The 26,638-nt window shown below is 34.8% G+C and overlaps 1 protein-coding gene across 2 annotated transcripts in view; it reads left to right on the forward strand.

Moving 5' to 3' along the window:
• The window catches only part of kiaa0825.L (KIAA0825 L homeolog), a 194,797-nt gene that overhangs the window by 91,722 nt on the left and 76,437 nt on the right, over positions 1–26,638 (forward strand). Inside the window, exons 18-20 of one of the 2 annotated variants that reach the window (XM_018264630.2) lie at positions 560–715; positions 1,327–1,409; positions 5,875–6,305. In XM_018264630.2, the coding sequence (XP_018120119.1) occupies positions 560–715; positions 1,327–1,409; positions 5,875–5,956 (321 nt within the window). In that variant the 3' untranslated portion in view covers positions 5,957–6,305. Of the gene's footprint in view, positions 1–559; positions 716–1,326; positions 1,410–5,874; positions 6,306–26,638 lie in introns of those variants that run through there. The other variant, XM_018264625.2, reaches the window with a different exon arrangement.

A 26,638-nucleotide genomic window follows, 5' to 3' on the forward strand; every position in this document is an offset into this window, starting at 1 on the left:
ACATTTTAAAATGTGAAAACATCAGGAGGAGTGCTGCATTCAACCTGGTACATCACCAAGCATGGTGACAGTGGGTAACAAGAGTCCCCCTGTCCCATGGACTGTCAACTAAAACTTAACTTGGTTGTAGTGAAGACTGATAATCATTGGGGGGGGGGTCCTGTATCTGTGGGTCGATTTCCTTAATATCTCTACCCATATTCCATTTGCTAGGGTCCCAGGAGATTCTCTAAGCCTAAATCAAATGGAACAGGATGGGTCCAAAAGGGGTCAGTCATGTATTACACACACTTCCCCAAACCCTGTCCTCTTTAACTTGGGGCTAATAAATGCATATATTTTACCCACTCCCCCTGTTTATGCTGTCCCCTTTTCAACGTGCCTGAACGTCTTTAATATAATCGTCAAAGACTTCTGCAAACATGATAGCAGATAAAAATAAAATGGACTTTAAAGAAAACATTTTTATAATGTATAGATGCTTTGCATTGTTTTGGTGTTACTGGTCTTTTAATTTCTATATCCATCAAATTCCATGAATTCATATATTTCCCTGTAGGAGTATCTGAACGCAGAGTTCACTACACAGGAACCTGATGAGATCTCATCACAGTCCAGACATTTCCAGTTGACCTTGACTAGTGGAGAAGACCAGCTTTCAAAGTTCAACCCTCTGCACAGTTTTACTCTGCCTGCATCAGGTGCTCTAAGTGAGGTAAAATAAGTAAAATATCCACTGTATTACAAATCTATGTTCTGTAGAGCATGGCTAGTAGTGTATTGATGTCATGTCATGTGGAATTGCAGTCAGTCAAATAGGTAATGTTATAATAATTAGTTGAGAAAATGCAAATTGCTGTTTAAAATACAGTCCAGGGTTTGAATCCTAAAAGGTTTTGACAGCAATCATGTTACTCATTTTGAAACCTTTATCATACTGGCCATATAATCTGTTCAATTCTTATACAACATCAACAAGTAGAAGTTCAGTACACTTGTCATACTAGTCACTTGTCATACTATCTACTGTACCTTTTCTTTTCCTTCACACCTCTGTATCGACCCAATAAATGGTCCTACTCCCACTATGCACAGTAATACCCAACAACTGCTTATAAGGGTAACTATTTGTCAATACTTATAGCACCTTATAACAAAAAATGTTCATTTGTATTGCTTGTATTGTATAATGATGGTGTATGCATTATATGTTTTGAATTTTTAACTGTAGTCATTAACAAACTTTGATCAAAACGTACTGATTATAATTGTTATGATCTATAAATTATTAAAGACTAATGGAGAATTCTTTGTGTTGGTCAACAGCACACTCCTATTGATTGGCCTTCATTGGTATCATGCTGTTTCTCTGTGCATCCACTGACCTTCCAGGCATTGCTAGAGAAGAGGTACTTCTTTTAATCTCCACTATTTATTATAAACTGTTTTTAACTTTTACAAAAATGCTGTATATTTTTTAATTCTAATATTATATTGCACTATAGTTCATAATCATTTGCATTGTCTTTTTGCCATACAATTGTGACTTTAAGGGGAATATTAACCACGGCTGTTTCAGGCTCTTTCAAAACTGCATTTTATGGTAGGCCAGTCCAAGGTGCAGGGAATGCCTGGGAAGATGGCAATAGCCTACCCTGCAGTACACTACTCCAAACCAGTGCCCTTTAAAGAAGTGGCAACCTGGGGTAAACAATTACAGTCATGGGGGGTTTCCTATGAATGGCACTCCCCATTGACTCATGTTTTGTCCTTGAAACATATATAAACATGTGCAGGGGAATGTAATAAAAGTCAGTAACAGAAAAACTATTCACAATGCGAATTTTTGCTTTGCTCGAATTTAATATAGCTCTTGCGAACCCGGAAACAGTTTAGCGACCACTTCCGACAGGGGAAGACCATTTGGGCATTTTATAGTTTGTGCCAATGTGCAGTAAATGTAATAAAACTTCTCACTGAAAAAGTTTTATGTTTGCTCCAAAAGATTATGACACCTTCAAGCACTTCTTAAGAGTGCACAATTAAAGTTCGCAATGCAATAACAGTTTAAGGAACAATATTACATTGCGAGATGTGCATTGTTATTCGAATTGTTTTTCTCTTTGCGACTTTAATTACATTCCCCCCGTGCTGTTTAATAGGTGTGACATCCCTTTTGCTTGCCTCTTGGATTCCACTAGTTTAGCCCAGCTTCTCCCAGCCCCTGTGCAGTGCACATCCTTAGGATTCAGGGTACTTGAGGCAAATTTACACCAATACATTACATGCTGAAGCCTAGGAGGAAAGCTCATTGGTGGCTGCATATATTCATTACGTTTGTAATACTTGTATAAGGCTGATTTATCAGTTCTTTAAGTTTGGGGGAAAAACTATATTATAGGGGAGGGGGAAGTGCCAAATGGGAAACCTTTTTTTCCTTAATTGCATTTTTTCTCAAGCACTAGCTTATTTAAGAAAAAATTTGGACAAAATAGTGGTGAATACTTTTGTTTGCAGACAAGCACAAGCAAGAGTCTCATCAATGAGACTGAAAACCTCAAATTTTTTTAATAAACCGGGACCAAAAAAATTAATTAAAATTCTCAAGTTTGTGAAGAATATACTCAAATATTTTTGTGTTTTTCACTTTGGTTTTTCTAATGAAAAAAACACTCAAACTTGACTTGGCTAATAAATTGCATACTAAATGTAGTTTACTGCATTGCATTACTCTGCAAATTATAATTTAATATGCTCATCCATATTATCCATAAATAATACACATCACAAGAAATCCTATTACATTTTTTGTTGATGTGTAAAAACAGATATTGAGCTTTTTTTTTTTCCAGTTTTGACACTTAGTGGGTTATTAACTAAACCTTGTTTTTAGTTCAGGTCGAGGTTTTTGGGGAAAAAACCCTAAAATTTTTAGTGATTTATTAAACCCCAAAGTTGCTAAAAATCTGACTCCGAAAATCCGCCATCTCAAACCTGCTGAGGTCATGTAAAAGTTAATGGCAGATGTCCCTTTTACAATTTGAAGATATTGTAATCTGCTCTGGGTTTTGTCTGATAATCCGAAAAAATTGGGGTTTTCGGTGATAATCAAGCGATTCGGGCATCAAATCCAAAAAATGTACACGATTCACATTTTTGCTTGATTTTATCAAATCTTTTGCCACACCACCATAAAAAAGTAAATTGTGGATAGCAGTTTGGTTGAGTTTGGTTTAATAAAAATATGAGATAAATTTGAGTTTTAGTAAATAACCCCCTTATTATCTCTACTATTACAGCTCCAAAAATATACTGCTGCATAATATGCCATGTAACTTATAAAGGAGCACTTTATTTTCATTTATTTTTAGACATGGTACAATTAGTATAACACTACGAGTCTTTTGGTTTAGGAATATTTAAGGAGGTACATGAAACATGCATCTATAATAATCTGCATTTATAAAACAGATTTCATACACTTAGTCAGTTTTTAGTGAATAAAGTCTTGCTAGTCACTAATAACTTTCTAAAACATTGAAGACCTGATGTTTAAATACCCTTTCAATGAGAGGTAAAGTGTTACTTCTGCAGAAAAAAAAGGAAAGTACATAGAGAATTTGTTTTCCTAAGAAAACTTCTCATTTCTCAGTTCCAAAGCTTTGTGTGCCAAGTTGGCCTCATCATTTTCACTGCCACATAATGCAGATCTGTTACTGCATAATGAGTACAATGCTTCATCATCATTTTTGTAAATGGAGCACTATGCATATAAAAGGCTAAATTCAGCAGTCCTCTGCTGAACAAAAGTATAGGGGTCATATCCAACTGAGCAAATAATTTTCCTGAGTTTTAACACCTTAAGCAACTTGGCAGTATTATTATCAGGAAACTCGTTATCCAGAAAGCTTCGAATTACGGGAACGTCCTCTCCCATAGACTCCACTTTAATCAAATAATTAAAATTTCTAAAAATGATTTTCTTTCTCTCTGTAATAATGAAATAGTACCTTGTATTTTAGTTCAACTAAGATATAATTAATCATTAGTGGAGGCAAAACAATTCCATTTGGTTGAATACATTTTTAAATAATTCTTTAGTAGGCTTAAGGTATGACGATCCAACATACAGAAAGATCCGGAAAACACTTGGCAATATTATTATCCGGAAACTCGTTATCCGGAATGCTTCGAGTTACAGGAAGGCCATCTCCCATAGACACCACTTTTTTTTTTTAGATTCGGGTAGTTTATTAAGTTTAAAAAAAAAACATATATACAGAAAAGAAAGAGTAAGCATGATACAATTCAGTTTGCCAGTAACAATGGTTGGTTTGTTTTCAGACAATAATTGCATGAGTACATACAGATACTGTATATAGTCAATAAAGTACCCCCTCATGTAAATTATAAGGATATTATAAGATACCGAGGAGTTTTGTGACCATATAAAAACATGAGGCCGAAGGTCGAGTGTTTTTATACAGGTCATGGCACTCCAAGGTGACTTCTAATATCCTCATATTTTGCATCAGAGGGTACTTTAATATAAAACACAAATTTCAGTGAGTCATGTGACAGAAATTACCACTACTCTCCGTTTATAACTGATGACATCAGTACTCACCGTTTAAAAGGATATCATTTACAAGATATTCATGGCTTTTGTGTATTATATACATATATTTGACAGTCATTGTTCATATTACTATTAATCCAGAGTGTACCGCTTTTATTAACATAGATATACCGTATTAGTTTTGACAGTACAGTATAACAAGCTTATGCACAATTATTAGCTCTTGAGTCCTACCACACAGTAGGTTGTTGTGGATGCAGGGGGTATCTATCCAACCAAGGGCCACGTATTTTATGGTATTTGGTGAGAGCTCCCCTTTTAGTGTACATTAGTTGCTCTGTGCTGCAGGTGTCCTACATCACCCTCTTCCAATTAGGGAAGGAGGGCGGGGCAAGGCATCTCTAGTAATTAGTCTCTTTGCCAATTCCAATGCCTGTAGGAGAAAACGTGACTGGTATTGATTTAGTTTTAACTCTTGTACTATAGCCAATATGCATATCTTGGCTGTTGGGAATTGTGATTTGTAGCAGTGCCTCCAAGACATCTAGAATTTTCCCCCAATAGTATGTAATCTTACCACTGCTCCACAACATATTAAACAGAGTTCCTTTGTCTAGAAAAATGATTTCCATTCTGTTTGCAATAATGAAATAGTACCTTGTATTTGAGCTCAACTAAGATATAATTAATCATTAGTGGAGGCAAAACCATTCCATTTGATTTAATAGATGTTTAAATATTTTTTTAGTAGGCTTAGGGTAGGAAGATCCAAATTACAGAAATATCCCTTATATGGAAAACACCAGATCCCACGCATTCTGGTCAATAGGTCCCATATCTATAATAAAGTAGCAATTCATATTAATGTGTTGCAAATAATATTTGATGCCCCCATAACACCTTGTGGACTGATGGATTCAAGGACAGGGTAGTTCTTTTCTCACACTTTAAATAAAGAAAAATGGTCAGTCTGATTATAATGTTCTTTTCAGGATGGTTTTTTAACTATTCATTTGGAAAGGTGACGGATTGCTACATGCAATTGGGGATGCATTTTTATGACAGGAGTTAGATTGAGTAGTTATGCCAAAACTAAATTCACCATGCATTCAAGTCTTTTGTCTACATTTACATGGATTTACACTTGTCCTCATAAGCATATTGAGCGTGTGCTCTGCGTTATTACTAGTGGTGCCAAAGGCCATGAAATGTATTGTGCAATGTATCAGTAGCTTTTGTTTTGTGAGTTTGAGTAAGGCAGGTATAATTCTTTTCATTTGACATACTTTGAATAGATCTGCACTTAAGGGCACGCAAACTAGTGAAGCTCAAACAACGGCAAAGAAAATTTTGAAGGAATCATTAATCAGTATGTGAGTTACAGATGTGGTGACTTCTCTACAACTGCCAACAGCCTGTGAATGTCACATACAAAGCACGAGTTTGCAAGCCTTGGCATTGAAAAACATTATATATGCTCTTTGTCATGGCCATCCTTGCATATTTAGAATTACCTGTTAAAATTGTGAGTGGATTCATATTAAATCGTTTTTCATTTTTTAAAGTGACAACATATTCAAATAAACTGTTTTATTAGGCTGGTAATGTATGTTCTCAAAGATTGGTGCAAAAATAGTTATATTAAAATGAACACTACAATCTAATAAAATCAGTTGGCCTTAGAGATGTTAAAATTGCTAATAAAGTCAAGTAAGAAATCATAAAATGTATTCTCTGTATTATTTATACTTTAATATTATTTGCCCTTATCTGCAGATTGGCACTTTTTCAAGGTCTTAAAATGCACAGCAGGATCACGTGTGCCTTAAAGGGGCAGTATAGCCCTTTCTTCAGCATGGATACAATACAAAGGTCTTGTGTTATTTCTTAAGCTAAACAGGGCAAGCATGACGATTGAAGCTGCTCCATGTTTGGTCCTAACAAGGTAGATCATTAAGAAAATAATTTTCATGGTTAAAACAATAGGCAAAGTGTATGTTCAGCACAAGCCCTATCCAGTAAACTCATGTTGAACAAGGGGGTATACTGTCCCTTTAACATCTATACCAGGGACATTTCTAGATTATACAAAAGGAGGCTTTCATACAGGGTGAAGCTTTACAAGTCTGTCCACCAATCGAAAACATTCTTCATTTAACTGAAAATGTAAGATACTGAATACTTCTTCTGCCTTTGTGTTTTTTTCAACCACTGTAACTTCAGTTGCAATTGCTTCAGGATTTCGTTGGGTAGAAGGCATTCTAGATGAACATGATTTCTTACTACTTTTCAGCCTTTACAAAAGCAACAACCATACATTTTTTTGTTTGTTTTCCTAAGCTTAAGAAACTCTAGTACTATCATGGGTAGACTGAAGAACTGTCAGTGCATTAGGTAAACATTACAAGATAAATGTAAATGGACTATTTAAATTTAAAGGGGAACAATTAAAAAAATGAAAATTGTATGTAAGCTTCATCATACTGAAATAATAAACTTTCTCAATACAATCAATTAAACATTCTGTATCTGTTTCTCTTCATTCTGTCTTCTTGCAGGAGTGAGTGTCAGATTTTCATTGAGCGTTAGATCCAATATATCTTTTAGATCCCTTTCCTAGCAGATGCATTATAGCTAACTCAAATAACTGATTCCAGTATAATCAAAATCTAACAAAAAAAACTGTATTTGGACAAATCCTGCACGTAGACAGAATTTTTGGTGATTTTAAAAGAGTGAGCTTTGATACATCTTCCATGCAAAAAGATCTCCCCTATAAGATATATTGGAATTAACTGTCATACAAAATGAACTCCCAACTCCTGCATGAAGAGAGAATGAGAAACCTCTGCTGAGAGGGGGAGTGAAGAGTAACTTCATTATTTCAGAAATGGTACAGAATTATTAATTGGTTTTATTAAGAAAGTTTCTAATTTCAGTATGATGAAATTTATAATAAATTTTCTGGATAGTTCTCTTTTAAATTCCTGCCCCCAAGAAAAAGACCAAAAATATACACTCACATATGACAGCTTTTATTATAATTTTCAGTTTTCCTAGTGCTATTGATTTCAGATATGTTGTAAATGCACAATTTACCATAGTTACCATAGTCCATCATATCAACCCAAAGAAAAAAAGGCACGGTTTATGGTAATTCTGCATCAAAAAGCTTTAGAGGTTTTATGCTGACATTTTGGGAAAATACTATTCCCTTCCTCAATGCACATAAAAGCATACAAAGCAGGAAGTACACATAGTAGAAATCCCACCACACGTTGTCTGAAAATCTTGCATTGAGATGGTGCAACATCTCCTGTCTATATTGTCAATTTTTTAGTTTTCATAGTTACCATACAGCTATCATGCACACTAAAAAGTAAGAAAATAAATTAACAAAGGAAACTGTGCGCATGACATCTAGAGGCCCATTTATCAAAGGTTGATTTTCAAATTTGTGATTTTTTTTTTTTTTTACTCTAAAAAATTTGAATATACTCACAATTCGTCTGGGAGGTAATTAACAAAAAATGACTCATGCCAATGACTCAGTTAACAGAGTGAAATATAGTTATAGTGGCCATTGGTTTATAGAGTCCTGTGAGCAATTTATCATTTATTATTTGTTCCAATGAAGGTCAGATATTTTTTTAAATGTTATTTTTGTTACCACAGTTCTTGTATTTTGATGCACCCCCGGCATATATATAATGTATGCCTGCATTTTGATTGCATCCCCTTCAGCACTTATTGGTTGGACGGATAGTGTGTTTATCCTGTGTTGTATCTACCACATTACAGTGTTATTTCATTTTTTGAGTTTGCAATTTATTTAAACATATTTTTGAGGGGCTTTAAGTAGCTTGTCCAACTATTTGCTGTTAAGTATGATAAGCAGATCCCTCTGACACTTCCTTGTAAAATGTTTGTGGTTTGATATTGTTAAAGGAATTGTTCAGTATAAAAATAAAAACTGGGTAAATAGATAGGCTGTGCAAAATAAAACATGTTTCTAATATAGTTAGTTAGGCAAAAATGTAATGTATAAAGGCTGAAGTGACCGGAAGTGTAACATAATAGCCACAACACTACTTCCTGCTTTTCAGCTCTCTTGGCTTCCACTGACTGGTTACCAAGCAGTAACCAATCGGTGACTTGAGGGAGGTCACATGGGTCATACCTGTTGCTTTTGAATCTGAGCTGATTGCTGAGGATCAATTGCAAACTCACTGAATAGTTATATCCCATGTGGGCCCCCTTCAAGTCGCTGACTAACTCAGAGTTAGAGAGCTGAAAAGCAGGAAGTTGTGTTCTATTCTGTTATGTTAGACATCCAGTCAATCCAGACTTTATACATTACATATTTGGCTAACTATATTAGAAACATTTTTTATTTTGCATTGCCTATCTATTTACCCAGTTTTTACCCTATGTATATTTTATCTTCAAAATGAACGTGAACATGAAGTCATTTTGGTCTCTGTTTTTTTGCTGGAAATGTACTGAAATTTAAAGTCCTGAATTCTATGAAACTTGCTCCTGTGCCACTGGGAAAGTAAATAGAAGTATACCTAGATTTAATGGAAGACTAACTGGGATAAAAGTTAAACAAATTCTGCCTTAAAGAGCTAATCAAATTAGAAAGAGAGTAGACTTAATGATTTCTCCTGAGATAATTATATGTGCAATTTAACAGCAGACTGGAAAAAATTGAAGGCATTAATATAATGGTAGGCAAAACTTGTTGCTTTTAAAAAATGTTCCTAATTTAACTAAAGGCTTTGTATTTCAAAGAAGTTAATTTAACATATCTTAGCTGATGCCATTTATAACTATAAATGAAACATCAGATTCTGAAACAGTCACAGCATCTCCAGGACAGGCCAAACCTAAGTCTTTTTCTTTTTATTCTCTTACATTTAGCAGTCTTTCTTATTTATTTGTTCTCAAGATTCTCAAGTATTAGTGGATTTTCAAAATTGTTTTTTTTTGTGTTTTATTGTACCAGTTAAAGTAAGGCTATGGAACACATATAAATATATTATTTACTTAAGTGCAAAATTCATTGCTGCATCTCTGTATTCTTCGGAGTATGCTTTTATCCCAAAATAAAATCTTTAGAAATTAGTTTAAAATGGAATGCAGAAATGTACATTGCTAACAGTAAAACGGTTAAAAGTACAGAGAGTTCTTGAGTTACATACACCTGACTTACATACAACTCATGCTTACATACAGGGGATATTACAGGAATGTACTGTGGTTTGCTTTGACTTTATTAGCATTTAGCTTTAATAAACACCTGCCCCAATCCCCTCTGGTGTGTGTTGTCTAATGCAGAGCACAGAAAGGTAAAACTACATATGCACAGAAAGGTAAAAAATAGATACTATGTTAAGAGAAACATTGGTCTTGTTGCATTTAATAAGTAAATATATTTGGAGACACAAATTACAGAAAGATCACTTATCTGGAAAACTTCAGGTCTAGAGCATTCTGGATAACAGGTCCCACCTGTACTAAATATCAGTGGTTCACAGAAAATGATATGGATATTTAGTACATGTTTTGAGTTTTATAAATGTAGTATATTAGGTAGTCGTTAGACCTAGAAGTCACACTGTGTCCAACAAGCTGCAGATATAAGTAGTATGTCAGCCTTTGCTGAATAAAGCTCCAAATGCAAATATAGAGGTGAAACTCCCATTGGGTCTCTTGGGCTACTGCTGAGGTTGCCTCCACAGTATAACAGACAGCACTAAAGGTGATTTAAACCCAAAAAATAAATAAACTTAGAGTGATTCTTGAGCAATTTTGCTATTTACATTTATTTCTGATATATTGGTATTTTAGACTGCTTATAGGCTTTTGGCTCAACTGAGAGTCAGAAACTTGAGTTCTAACCGAATAGAGGAAGTGTTGCACCTGACAATAGTATAAAACTGTGTAAAACTGCTAATATTTCAGAAAACACAAAAAATAGAAAATTAATGTAGATTACAAAAGTGCTCAGAGGACCAATCTTAGTAAGTTTACACCAATTAATGTTTTAAAGTAGTCTGTAACAGCATACTTCATATATATCCATACATATAAATAGGATTGAGAGAAATAGAGAGAGATAGGTGCACACCATAGACAGTTGTTCCACCTGGGTGCCCGAGCTAAGAAACAACAGAAGCAATATAGAAGAACGGCACTCACAGGACTTGCTGAATCAATCTTCCATTGTATTTGTATTTTTTTGTATATTTGTGTCTGTAGAAAAACAGCTAGTTTTTTTTTTTATTAAATGATATCTAAACTGCAAGACTTCATAGTATGCTTTCATTTTTTCTTTTTAAGGATTTTATAATCCAGTGGCTTCTTCCCTCCTTCAAGGAATTGCATTTTGATCCTCTAGCTAAAGGGCATCCTGAACAGAGGGCTAATTTCTGATTGGCTGCCATCTGTTTAGTAGGCAGGAGTGCTGCTGGCTGTCTAATCAGAGGATCAGATTATCCAAATTACAAACGCACACCCTGGCCCTCCTGGAACTCGAATCCCTGGTGCCCAGCGAAATAGGGGATCGGCCAACCCCTCAACAGTCCAACGAAAAGAAATTCACTGGCACTCAGGTAATGCTAGCAGGGTGAAACCCTTGCTTTAAATTTTATGTGGCATGCCGCATTAAATAAATTTAAAGCAAGGGTTTCACCCTGGGAGCATTACCTGAGTGCCAGTGAATTTCTTTTCGTTGAATTTCTTTTCGTAATCAGAGGATCAGAGCAGATTTCTTATCCTGCAGGAGGACATTGCTACAGCTACAAAATGATTACAATTTTTTGTAGAGTGGCTTATTTAGCTCATTAGTAGTAGTATAATCATACGTTGCTTCCGATGCCTTTGTTTCCTTTTCAGACGGGACAGAGCAGAGCAGCGAATAAAAAAAAATGCCCCAATGTGCATTGTGGGTATTAGGCTTATTAATGCCTGCCCTGGGTGCATATTAAGAGCCTTTTGACTTCTGAATAAAGAGCATGCCAGATGCATGATTCAGTATACCCTGGGAATTCTGAAAGGACACCCTGACAATATAGCAGGTGATGATATTTCAACAAGAGTTAGCACCACAGCGCTTGCTCAAACCACATCCCAGTGCTTCTGACTAACATGAGCACTTACCTCATGTAAATAGGCTCTGTTACTATAAAATACAGATATATGTTAAAATGCCTTAAGGCTTGATATCAAAACATCCCGACATTTGAAAAAAAAAAAAAAAAAATTCATAACCAATGTGCATAAGGACTATATCGTAGGGGCTGATTTACTCAAACTTATATTAATCAAATTTTTAATGAAAACAAAGGCGACCAATCTCCCACAAATTCAACTTATTTATCAATCATTTTTCTTGTAAAAATCGGAGCGTTGTTTCTTATAGTACAATTAACGATCTGAAAACTCGATTTTATTGAATTTCGCTGCAAAAACTCAACTGTAATGGATTCTTGGACGAAAACCCCTTATTTTTTGGCTTATCCAGCACAGATAACGGTGTCAAAAAAACAATTTCAGGGACATCTGCCATTGACTTCTACAAGACATAGACAGGTATGAGATGGCGTATTTTCAGATTTGTATTTTTAGCAGCTTTGGGTTATGCTAAATCTCTAAAAATATGGTTTTGTTTTTCCACAAAAAAGTCGAGTTTTCCCCCTAAAAACTTTGACCAGAACAAAGCGAGGTTCAATAAATGAGACCCTAAATGTTGCAAATATAAAATAAACGTAAAACTGTACTTAAGGACAGTATTAATTAAAAACGTATATAAAAATGTACAATTAATTGTACTGCTGGTCTGTGAGTGCCAGAGTGCTAGTGTGCTTGTCTGGCAAGGAAAAAAACAATTGGCTTGATTTTTTTTTTTTACCTGGAATTATTGTGAGACTCCGGGGCAGATGTAAGAAGGGTCGAATATCGAGGGTTAATTAACCCTCGATATTCGACTAGGAACTAAAATCGTTCGACTTCGAAAATCGAAGTCGAACGATTTAGCGCAAACAAATAAATCCGATTAAATCCTTCGAATCGAACGATTTGAAGGATTTTAATACAACGATCGAAGGAATATCCTTCGATCAAAAAATCACAGGCAAGCCTATGGGGACCTTCCCCATAGGCTAACATTGACTTCGGTAGCTTTTAGCTGCCGAAGTAGGGGGTCGAAGTTTTTCTTAAAGAGACAGTACATCGACTATCGAATGGTCGAATAGTCGAACGATTTTTAGTTCGAATCGTTCGATTCGAAGTCGAAGTAGTAGTCGAAGGTCGAAGTAGCCCATTCGATGGTCGAAGTAGCCCAAAAAACACTTCAAAATTCGAAGTTTTTTTAATTCGAATCCTTCACTCGAGCTTTGTAAATGTGCACCTCCATGTTTTCTACTTTGTTTCCCGTTTTCTGTTTCCCGTTTTAGTCAACCCTGTGCATTGTGTTGATATATAAATCAATGGCAGCTAAAAATACATTATAAATGTCCATAATGTTTTAGATTAATCTATATACTGGCAAAACATTGTTCAATACATTAGAAAAAGAAAATAAATTATGTTGATATATAATAGTCTGACTGAATTCACCATTCACAGCTATAGATTTTCTTAACTACTGCCACAAGGTATTCGTTGCTTCTTCACATTCTATTACACTAGGCATACTAAATAATGCAATATTCCCATATTGTTCTCAATGCTATGTATCATTAACCTATAATAATTTAAGGTCCTGCTTAATAAGGATTTATGCCATGGGCTTATTATTACGGAATCCCTTGCTGAAGCGATCCCATATGAGATAACCAAATGGAAAGACGCCACTTATTGTAGATAATAAGCAGTAATAATGGCCATTTTCCAAACACAAAAGATCGTTGAATATTAATCTCGGAATAATTACTCATAATGAAATAAAGGATCACTGTGACAAAAATGGGACAGGTTGCATTTTGTAATGTGAAGGATTATAAATATAATATAATAAAAATATTTTAATATATTTTTTAAACAATACATGGATTATTGGTGAGCTTCCATATTTTGCTGCTGCGGGCAATTACGTCATGGTGTTTTGCGGCTGGACATTTCAAGTTGCTTATTTTGCTGAATTGTTAGTTTGACCAGGAATACCGATACCTGTTCCCTGTACCTACCATTTTTTACCATAGTACAACCAATTGCTCCTGATATCAGGAACACATGTTGGGTGGAATTCTTAATAGCAAAAATAAAAAGCTAAATAAATAAATACACTTTTATTAATCGTACGATACAGTTTGATTTGTTAATGGCAGCCAGTCTATATAAAATAAAATAATATACTTTACAGGTATCATTTTTCTAGTTAAAAAATTATTAAAAATTATACAGTTTTTAACTCAATGAGAGTTCTCTTTTAACCTTAGGTTTTAAAAGCACTATACAAACTAATATACATGGTAGATGTATTCCAAAATGGAATATTCTAGTTTGACTGTGGAAATAATATGCATCGTTGCTGATTTCCATTGGATTTAGCAAACAGCGTCGACACATTATTAGAGGACCGCTTCTCTGTGCATATTTTACTAAACGTAGCAAGCTTTAATGAGACTGCGTTTAGACTCAATAAATAGGCATCGGGATTTGTTTACATTTTAATTTAAAATTGCGCCTCTCAATGTGGTAGACCCTACAGAAAATTAACATACACAAAGCTGAATCACAAGTAACTGTTTATGCATGCGCAACTGGGAAAAAGAAAAGGAACTTTACAATCATTAAATGGCCCCTTGACTTGAAATGGTTAATATTATTTCAGTTGTATTGAATGCTTTGCATGTCACTTCGTAGCCATAGTCTTAAAAGTGTGGGAACACTCAATCAGGGTGCTTTTTTATATTCAACTGGGCCAGCTTCAGTCTGCACAGTGTCCCATTGTCAGCATGTCATGGCATCTCAAGATCTGTGACCTTTGCACCATATGGATTCATGGCAGCCGGAGTGTTATTTTCTGTAAACCCGGGTGCTTTTGTCCTTTCACTGGAGTCTACCACAAGCCTTCTGACTACATTTGCAAGTATTTCTAGGTTTTAAATGCACGCAATCAAATTTTTTTTGTTTTGCTTTAATATATGCCGAGAACCGCCAGATGTCGCAAACTAGTCATTAATAAAGCCTTTCCCATACAAAATGTGGCGCATATAGGAGTAATGCCAGTATTGTGTTAGAAGGGCTGTAACAGGTCAGTGAAATGTCCTTCAAACCTTCGATTTGTGTCTTCCAGAACAGGCACAATGAAAAGATAAACACATATCTGCCGCTAATATCCCTACCATTTAGACAACCGATGCAATTGCCGTAGTCGGCAAAATCAATCATATCTCTAATGCTGAGCAAAACTATCATTCTTTGTTATGAAGCTAAAAGGCTGTAGCTGTATATAGGCACAATATTTGTTGCCTACAGGATGGTGGTAATGAAGGACCCAGTACAGGTATGGGATCCGTTATCCAGAAACTCGTTATGCTGAACGCTCCGAATTACAGAAAAACCGTCTCCCTTAGACTCCATTATAATCATATTATCCAAATTTTTTAAAATTATTTCCTTTTTCTCTGTAATAGTTAAACAGTACCTTGTACTTGATCCTAACTAACATATAATTAATATATAATTGTTGGAAGCAGAACCAGCCTATTGGGTTATTTAATGTTTACTTGATTTTCTAGTAGACTTAAGGTTATAAGATCCAAATTAAGGAAAGATCCGTTATCGGGAATAACACAGGTCTCGAGCATTCTGGATAACAAGTCCTATACCTGTACTTAAATCTAGAATGCCCAGGCTTCTGAGTGCTGAGATTTGTAGGTCAACAAGAGCTGGAGACCTACTGCTTTACTATTCCTGATGTAAATCATTCATATTATTAATCAGTGCAATAACAGCAATGGCTTCATGTGTCTTTTTAGTGAAATTCTTCAGTCCAATATAATTAACTAAAACAATAAAGATGGTCATACAAGGGCAGGTGTTGTCTCTGCTATTTTATTGGCTAAACGATCATTTGAATGAATGATTCACCCATCCATGGTAAATGATATGGGAGGAGACATTTGTCGTATCTTTATTGTGTAGGCTATAGGATCTAACATATATTAACCAATGGCCGGTCTGTTCCTTTGTTTACCTTCGCAAAATGCATGTGCAGTGAACGGCCATTTAACAAAGATTATCTGACACTCCCATTAATGATACAACACTTTAAACCTATCCAATCAACTGTTGGGTCAATATTGCTGGAACAGTACGATCTACCTTCATCCCTTTAATAAGAAGACAGTACCTTGTAATTCATCCTAACTTATATAGAATTAATCCTTATTAGATTCAATACCATTCCATTGGGTATAATTAATGTTTAAATGATTTTTGAGTAGACATAAGGTATGGAGATCCAAATTAAAGAAAGACTACTTATCCAGAAAGCCCCAGGTCCTAAGCATTCTGGAAAATAGGTCCCATACCTGTACAAGTATTTAGTACAAGGAAATATTCATTCTGTAACTTGTTGGCACTATATAAATAAATAACGATGATGGCATAGTTATGTGGGATCTTTCAGTACATGCTAAGCAAGTTTACAGTCCCATGTCTTGGCTGATGTTAGTCCCAATAGATACTTTATTTGTTTAATAATACTAACAATTACATCATTCCCTTTGTATCCCTGGGATAACGGCACATTCAGAGTAGCTGCAGAAAATAAGAAAACAACCAAACTATAAAGTTATAGTGGCCCTTAAAAGAGGCAAATGTTTCACTGTTCCTTAAATGCTAAATATTTATATATATATATATATATATATATATATATATATATAGTCAACCCTCATTGCACCCCGCCTAATGGTTTTTAAAAAATAGTGGTGAGCACAACTTTCCCTTGTTTTTTATATATATATATATATATATATATATATATATATATATATATATATATATATATATATATATATATATATATAATATATATATATTTGTGGATACAGCAAAAATGTTGGTTTGTGCCACCAGATAAATTTTTTTTCTGCAGTATAAGACCTGTGACTGCGACTACATCTTTCTACACATCGTGTTAATTGATACCAGTGGATTGCACCCTGGCATCAGAGTACTTTTTCATGGTGCCCGCATCTTTGCAAATTTGGAAAAAACATTCCAAAGTTTGAAAAAGGTCCCAAAGAGGACCGAAAGTCAGAATGTTTTTTAACATGTGTGTATGAAATAAAGATCAGATTGATTGTGGATGCAAACCTAATGTACCAGATAACACATTGTATCATAAGGTTATTAATTTGTGTGAAAGTAATTAATTAAGTATTTATTAACCTTTAAGTTATATTATAATTCATAGAATGAATTATATTGCACTTTAATGTAATTTATTTGGTTAAAATTAAGCACTTTACTTTTTAATCAGTTAGTGGTTGCCATTTGACAATCACAAAACACTTAATAGGTATTCTAATAATTGAGGAACCGCTGAACGAGTGAGAGGCAATTGGGGTTCTTTTTCTCTTCATAGAATTAATTGAAATAAAAAAACATCACTAAGGACAGTGCTGGTCCAGGAATCATTTATTCCAAATTGGCTATATATTCAGAATTGACCATGCACCCCGCAAACAAATGAGTTTGGGACCTGGGGTTTTCTGGATTACTTTCTGTAATTTTGGATCTCCATTCCTTAAGTCTACTAGAAAATCATAAACCCAATATGGTTGTTTTACCTCCAATAAGGATTGATTATATGGGTTTCGGGATAACGGATCCTATATATATATATATATATATATATATATATATATATATATATATATATATATATATATATATATATATATATATATATATATATATATATATATATATATATATATATATATATATATATATATATATATATATATATATATACATATATATATATATATACATATATATATATATATATATATATACATATATATATATATATATATACATATATATATATATATATACATACATATACATAGAGTTCAACTACATAAAATATATATCTTCTTGTGAAGCTCTTTACAAATCCCAGGTAATTTTAAATAGTTGAAATACATTATTCAACAAGTAACCTGCTGTACATTTGTGTTTAATAGGCATTGCATGAATATACAGGCACTGTCAAGATAAAACCTGGAACATGCATCATTCTGATTCAATTATGTTTCATACAGAAACAGAAACTTAATGAATTTTTGATGAAATGTTTTATATCAGGGTGTTTTATATTTCAACAAAGATATATGATGGGGAGAGAGGAGGTGCCAGAACTCTAGATATGTATACTTAAAAAGCAAATACTCTAGTATGAAAACACACGTTGTCAATGTAAAGTTTCATAATAAAAACGTTTTCATTCCCTGAATGGAACTTGCATAATACTGACTGTGATGTTTTCCAGCAAAAAAAAAAAGATTTGCCTTGCATTGTTGTTCATACAGTGAAAATTATGGTATGGATCAAAACACATGCTAGTTGTTTCTTTAACGCTTTGGCTGCCAGATCCTGCGGCTGCTCTAGTGCTGCCTGTTGCCTAGCGACGGCTTTTTAAATCTTCATTTAGAAAGAACGGGGCAGTCAAAGGGTTAAAGTCTAAGCTGACTTTACAATTAGTATTATGTGTATAAAGATAATACACATTTTTTTTATACCGGTTTTATTATTTATTTTTTCTGTGTTTCTTCAATTAGTATTTTGGACATAATGATAATGATAGGAAATGCAATTATAAGCAACTTTATAGATCAATTACATTTTTTATGGTTTTTAATGTATTAGTAAATGTAATTGCTACTGAAGGCAGTATTTGTTTTATTCTTTTAGTTACTCTCATTTTGACTCCGGGCACCAGAAGTTCTTATCCAGGTCTTTTTCCTCGTAGTTAGAAACAGAAAAGTACAGAGAATATAAACAACCAGACATACAGTATATTTCTTAGCTAGTGCTTAACTTTAGAAATCACTTTAAAGGTCAATTCAACTCCAAAAAAAAGTGTCAAATAAAAGAAAATATAATTCAAATATACATTTATTAAACATTTTCACTGCTTTATTGAAAGCAGCATTTGTTACTTTTTAAACAATGTTGCAAAATTCTTAGTTCCCCAGCAAAGACAGGTCTGTTAATCAGCTGCTTTGTCTTATATTGTATCAACAGTCTGAGCCACCAGAGCAGAGAATAGAAAGGGACAGACAAACGCTGCTTTCATTAGCAATACATATACAAACAACTTAAAGGATAAGTAAACCTTAAAAATAAGTGAATGTAAAATTGATGATGGGGCTATTCTAAGCACTTTAGCAATGTGCATTCATTATTTATTTATTTTTTAATTCCAGGGTATTAAAGGATACATGTACTTTTAATATGAATGAATTTTGTTACAACACCGCCACCTGCTGGTCAGTTTCTGACCAGTCTGACCAACAAGTAGTCACTGAAGTTGTCAGGAGAAAGAAAGAGGCTGATCTGATGTTTTTTTAGTTAGGAAAGATATGAGAACAGTTTCTTTTTTATTTTCCTAAGCAGAAGAGCATCAGAGCAGCCTCTTTCTCTCTCCTGACAACTTCCTTGACTACTGGTCAGACTGGTTGGAAAATGACCAGCAGGTGGCCCCCTCATCAATTTTACATTCACTTATTTTTAAGGTTTACTTATCTTTTAAAAACCATAGATTTGTAAGAATTATGTTTTCTTTTATTAAGTTAAAATTATTTTTTTTTTGAGTGGACATTCCCTTAAAAAACTTTTTTTAACTCAACGTATACTTGCTTAGAAAGGCTTTTTCTTTCAATAGAAAAAAAACCTGTTTTTGGTGGAGTTGTTCTTTAAAGGGGACCTGTCGCCCGAACAAAAATTATTCAAAATCCTATTTTATCACATCAGTGAAGCAAAGTGAACTTTAATTACTAAGGCATAGAGGAGGGGCAGGCAATAGTTGATTGACAGCTTGATCTTACAACAGCTATGAATGCTTTAATAAAAAATTGAAATTTAATTTCATGTTTAATTTGAAAAGGACTTTTATTTTATAGCTTTCTGTGTCTGGGTGACAGGTCCACTTTAAATGGTTCATTTAATGTTCACAGAAAAACAAGTTAAACGGCGCCATGTTTTCAAGTGGACAGAGTTTTTCCATGAAATTTCCTAGAAACCATTGACTGTAATACTAGTTAAGTCATTTACATAATTACTTGCAGTGGTTAACTAGAGGTTAGTGGGAACACATTAATTCATTAGTTGCTAGTTGCTGTTAATGAAGTAGATGGGAGATTTATTAGTGACTTTTTTTATGCTGCAGACACTGCTAAGGTCTGTGAGGGATGACTGTACAGTGATACACAGCAGTGTAGCCTACTTCTGATAGGGTGGAACCTGTTAATTTCACAAATCTGTAACCTCCAACCAATCACGGCACTCTTTTTTTTCACAATAGAGTGAGCTCTGGAGGTTGCTGCTTTGGATAGGGGATAACTGTATAAACCAAGTCACCAATAGGGCCCTATTAAGTGCTTTTAATTGTGTCAAAGAGAAGTGTACAACTAAATACACTAGGCTATTTTTGTCTAAGCATAACTGAGTAACAAAAGAAATTATTTACAAATAGCACATTTTTTAATTTTGTGCTAAAAACAGTGAAGCTCATACATGTGCCTGTTCTGCCTACCCCAGGCCCTCGTGGTCCCTAATATTGAGACTATCTGACATAAAATGGATAGAGGTGTGGCAAGGTTAGATCATAGGCATTGCCGAAACCCTAAATTTTTTTTCCATTTGAGATTGCTCATATAGTACTAATGAACTACTACGTAAATGATCTGGAGATACATTTACCAATATCTGAATAAATATATGTTGCAAGCATTCAGTAAAGTAGAGATCCCTTTAAAGGGCACCTTGGGTTGGGTAAGAATGTTATCCCCAACCAAAGGTGCTGGCTAATAGTGACCGCATTCTGGTTGGGGGTAACAGTAGCTTTTTTTTTTTTTTAAATGCCCCCCAGCCAGTACCATGCTACCCACACTAGGAGGGAACGTGGGAGCCACCAGCTTGTGTCACTCACATGCGCATAATGAACAATTAGTGGCACATTTTCATTATATGCATGCGAGTGTCCTGGCTGCTCGCAGCGAGAACTCCCTCCCGGTGCGGGCAAAAAAACTACTGTTATCCCCAACTGGAATGCGGCTCTATCAGCCCGCAACTTTGGTTGGGGATAACATACTGAGCTTAAGGACTGACTGGCAAGGACTGACGATATACAGTACACATAGAATATAAATGTCACACTATAAGGCTGATTAGTAATTAATACAGATAATTACTACATGGCAGCGCAGAAACCAGTGCAATTAGCATCAGGATTTAATAATCAGCCCTGTAACATCAGTTTATATTACAGGCCAATCTCATTTTCTAATTGATAATTAGTGATGACCCCTAAGCTTAGCTTCTCAACAGCTGCTCAGAGCCCACTGAGCATGTGAGTGTCACAGACACTTTCCAAGATGGTGACCCCCTGTGACAAGTTTGAAGTTCTGGATCATTGCTGCTATTGACAAGCTGAAACTTTAGGCTGGTGCAATAAGTTCACTATATAAAATATGGCTTTTTAGGCATTTTCATATATTCTAGGTTTAAAATGATTTTAAAATGACTAGGAAAACAGCTATAGATATAATTAATTAATCTGTCTAACTATCTATCTATTGTCTGTCTGTCTCTCTGTCTATTTTTTTTTTAATTCAGTGCTCAAGTAAAATGCAAATATAATAAGCTATAGATCTTTCTTTAAGGCAAAAATTAAACATGGCATCTAAAGGCAATATATGCTGTTAACTTTTGTACTGCAAGATTTTATGTCTATTTAACCTTTACTTTAAGTACCAGGTTGCAAGATTAACATAAAAACAGATCTGCCTGAAACTCGGTAAATGGTATTGGTATAATGCCATCAATCACTTTTAAATGTTAATGGTGTTAAAGAGCACTGAGAGCATATGTTTGATATTTTTAATACTGTATGACTGTAAGGAGCAAATATAACAAGGTTAAGCAATTTTTGCTGTTAATTATAATTTATCTACAGTGCAACTCTTTGTAACTTGCAAACTGGTGGCGTACTGTATGGTTCAAAATTCCATTTAAGATTCTGTGAGCTTCTGTGCGAGTGCAGCTCAGCTATAAATAGTTTACAGAAATAAGCACAGGGGAAAAGTTTAGCTTCTTGTCTTAAAATGCCCAAACAAATGTTGGCCGTTAATTCCCTGTGCCATTCTTGCCTTAATTCCCGGCCTGGAGCAGTTCAGCAGGATACCAGCTTGTTGTTCAGATATTGAAGATGAGAAGTTTTTTTTTCTTCCTTAATCTTGTTAAAGTGAGGAATTTGAAAAGTAATTTATCCTATGAAGCTAGCAGCGCATAAGCAACATTTATTTATATCTTGTTTGAAAAGTCACATTTTGATATATATACAAGAAAAGAATACAGTTTATCGGGGCAGCATACATTATACAAAGCAAGTAATCTGTTCTTTGCCATGTTGGAATGCGTATAACCATTATTATGTTACTGTCATGAAAACATGTTTTGTGAGCTATAATAACATTTACAAGGGCACTCTGAGTTGTCTGACCTCTGTAGAGGCTTTTTTTGCCTGTAGACTTACACCTAATACAATCATAGAGTGTTTTATGACTGTTTCTGCCTTTATAATTTACCATTGTGGGGTGCATTTTCCCACATATAGTATTGTAACTATAAACTTTTTAAAGGAACAGTTCAGTGTGAAAATAAAAACTGGATTAATAGCCTGTCCAAAATAAAAAATGTTTCTAATATAGTTAGTCAGCCAAAAATGTAATGTATAAAGGCTGGAGTGACTGGATGTCTAACATAAGAGAACAGAACACTACTTTCTGCTTTTCAGCTCTCTAACTCTGAGTTAGTCAACAACTTGAAGGGGGGCCACATGGGACATAATTGTTCAATGAGTTTGCAATTGATCCTCAGCATTCAGCTCAGATTCAAAAGCAACAGTTATGACATGGCCCTCCCCCAAGTCACTGATTGGTTACTGCATGGTAACCAATGGCTGGAAACCAAGAGAGCTGAAAAGCAGGAAGTAGTGTTTTGTTCTGTTCTGTTAGACACCCGCTCACTGCAGCATTTATATATTACGTTTGGCTAACTAACTATATTAGAAACATTTTTTTTATTTTGGACAGGCTATATATTTATCCAGTTTTTATACTGAACAATGCCTTTAAGAAAGCCCTTTACAATGATAACTGATAACTTACGAGCTCCACCACATTAGTACCTACAACTAGCAATAAAAATACAATTAGTCAAGATATTATACATCAATAGTTACTCACAGTTGAGTTATTTACAGTACCTCATGCTCAATTTATATACCGTTACCAGAAAGGTAGGTTCTTTGAAAATAATAACTTAAAACTGTAAACAAACCATCTTTTTCACTCTCCTTTATTTATATAGCAACACATTTGGCAGTGAAGTATAGATAACGTAAATTTTCAGATTTTTTTTTTTTTTTGAGTCAAAACTCACAAATTTGAATTTAAAAGCACCAACTCGAATGTAAATTTGAATTTATCTCACCTCGACCCAGGAAACCGTTCAAATATTCGTCATCTAAAGACCTTAAGTCAATGACAATGAGGTCTGCTGAACCAATTTGAATATATGAATTGCCTTCCTGACTTACGAGTTTTCTTTCGGAGGAAAACTTGATTAGAATTCAGCTTTTTGGGTCGTTCATATTCGATAGAATATTTGACATTAAAGTTTTTTCATAAATAACCTCCCATTCGAGTTGAGAGTAAATTTGAATTTATTAGAATTAAAAAAAAAATTCACATAACTTTGAAATCTGGTTAATTTGCCCTTATGTGTTCTTCCCATGTATATGGGTACTCTTTCCATAGTCCTAAAACATACGGGCAAGCAACTTTCCTGCCTGTTGCTCTACAGGTATCTCATATCATGTTTTCTCTGGCATAAAAAGCTTTTGGCAAAAGGCAGAGCATCATCATATCTTGAGATCTGGACAAAAGTGTTATGCTTAAAAATAAAGTTGAGAATCCTAGACCTTTGAATGTTGACATATAATGAAACACATTTGGAGTTTCCTTGAAATCAAAATGTGGTCCATTTTGGCTCAGAGATTTGACAGACTCTTTTATGAGCCATGCTGTCTTCTGTTCACTTGTGGACCTTGGAAAAGATCTCCTTTGAAGGTTCTGATTATAGGTATAACTGAAGGTAAGGTAAGGCATTTACCTCATATATTCTTGGTTTAAAATGATTTTAAAATGACTAGGAAAACAGCTATAGATATAATAAATGTATTGTAATGGAACCTGGGAAAGACCATGTACTTGTGTAAATCTACATTTCGAGATATATTTATTAAATGGTGAAAAGTCAATTCTTTGCAAAATACTGTAAACACCTAGACAAGTGAATTGGGCATGAAACTAATTTTAATTGTCTTTTCTCCTGTTTTCAGCATTTGATATCTGTGTGCCTAAGATTTTAACTGGATTTGTGCATTTGACATGTATCATATCTGCTTAAGCATTGCAGACATTGTCTTACTTTGGTGTAAATTAGTTCATTTGTATATTCTAATTCATAACACAAAATAGAGTCGGGGGACACAGGTATGGGATTGGTTACCTGATAACCCATTATCCAGAAAGCTCTAAATTACATCACATTTTAATCAAATAGTTCAAATGTTTAAAAATGATTTCCCTATTTTCTTTAAAAATAAATCAGTAATTTGTACTTGATCCCAAGTAAGATATAAAAAATCCTAACTGGACACAAAACAATCCTATGTGTTTAAATTAATGTTTAAATTATTTTTATTTGGCTTAAACTAAAAATGGTCAAAAAATGTTCCCTCACGTCCCTATAGGCAGCACTTACTCATGAGAGATTGGTTCTTCCCTGTAGGTAGGAAAAGCACATTGTCAAATAAAAAAATCCCACACCCATAAAACCCGCACTTCCTCTCCCATGCCTCAGTGTGTTTTTCCTAATAACATCATCACATTTGTTATTTTAAACTATTTTGTAAGTTTGACTGCAGGAGCTACTCAGTGGATTGTGCTCCCTTGGCGGGGGGCTTGTCCCTCCTGTGCCGTGCGGGGTATGGCTGTAGGGTTCACATTTTGTGTCTCTCCCCTGGAGCGTATATGTTATGGGGATCGCATCGCATGTCCTGTCGACCACAACACTCCCCCCGCCTTCCCCTTAAAGGACAAGGAAAGTCTAAAATAGAATAATGCCGTATTTTGTATACTAAACATAAACATGAACTTATTGCACCACAAGCCTAATCAAACAAATGATTTATGCTTTCAAAGTTGGCCACAGGGGGCTGTCTTCTTGTAACATTGTTAAACATCTTTGCAAGACCAAGACTGTGCACATGCTCAGTGTGGTCTGGGCTGCTTAGGGATTATCATAAATTATCAAAACAGCACAAGTCAAATAATATCTGCCAGAAGCCAATACAGCAAGACTAATGTGGATTTTATAGTTTTTGTATTGTTTAATACAAACTTTCTCCAACTCCGCAGAACCAGTGGCTGCAGCAAAATAATCTTCCAAATAGAATCCCAGTTTATCTGTTTACATCTGGCTCCATGATCTTTGTCCCTGCTGCTGGAAATGGAAACATTAAAGGGGATGTAAAGGCAAAAATAAAATCCAATACAAATCTCTAAACAGTCGCCGACTGCTTTACAGGGAAACAAAGCTGTTTGAGTTCTGAAAGGCTGGGAAGTAAGGCGGGGTTCCGCTGCTGTTCATAAATATGATTGTTTCCCTGCTCAGCAGTTAGGGACCGTCTGACAATTCCTATCCACAGCAGGAAATGAAGAGAAAATTTCACTGCATATAGTCAGGTTTCTTATAAAAACATTTTTAATTAAAATATATTGGAGATAGATTTCATTAAAGAAAGTAAAAACGGGATTTTATTTTTTTGCCTTTACATGCCCTTTAATTGTCGTTGTTTTCTGCTGCCTGTCCGATCCTTTGGGTGAAAGGGTGTGGACTTAATGCTACCCGGTAGGCGATACTTCCAGGTCTCTGTACTTAATGAGGCGCTCCAGATAGTGTGGCAGGCATGTGGCTTCTCACGCTGTCTCCTGAGACTCTTTCTATCTGGTGGTCCCCTTGCCTAGCCCCTGCCTCTGCTGGAAAGTCCAGCTCTGCTCTGAGCACATTGTTATATTTTAAGTGCACTTTTACTTATGTTTCAGCAATGTCTGACACTGCACTTATAAAGAGCAAGGAAAAGCCTACAGTTAAAGAAGCCCTGGTTAAAGATGCCAAGAATCAGAAAGACACTTACTACTGATAATGTTTGTGCTGCATGTGATTTCCCCTATGCCTGCTTACCATATTGATTAGCTATGTTTTCCATGTAGAGAGAAAATTCAGCTGCCTGGGCCCTTTAACTCTGCTGTGTCAGATTTTATGTCCTGGTTTATCGACACTACATCACAGACCCAGGAATCTGTAAAATCCTCTTATTCTTAATACAGTGGATAATTCCATTTGTCAAGTCTTATTGGTGAAGATATTCCCTCCAGCAGATGAAGGTGTGTCTTATGCTAGGAATTCTGAATCTGAGGAAGGAGAATGTTCTTACAATGAGGATTTTTTTTCTCTGGAAAATTTGGGGCCATTACTTATGGCAGTAAGAGATACTAACGGAGAAGATTTAGATTCTGAACCCCCTAAAAAGCAAACTTTTTTCTAGTATCTCTAAAAAGAAAAGATTTTGGTTCAGTAGAGGAACCTATTAAGAGATAATTTAAGCAGAATTGAAAAATATGGAAAGAAAACTTTCTATTCCAAAGAGGTTTTTGACTAGTTTTTCCTTTGATCCTAATC

This window comes from Xenopus laevis, chromosome 1L (genome assembly GCF_017654675.1).
Source record: "Xenopus laevis strain J_2021 chromosome 1L, Xenopus_laevis_v10.1, whole genome shotgun sequence".
Classification (NCBI taxonomy): Eukaryota; Metazoa; Chordata; class Amphibia; order Anura; family Pipidae; genus Xenopus; species Xenopus laevis.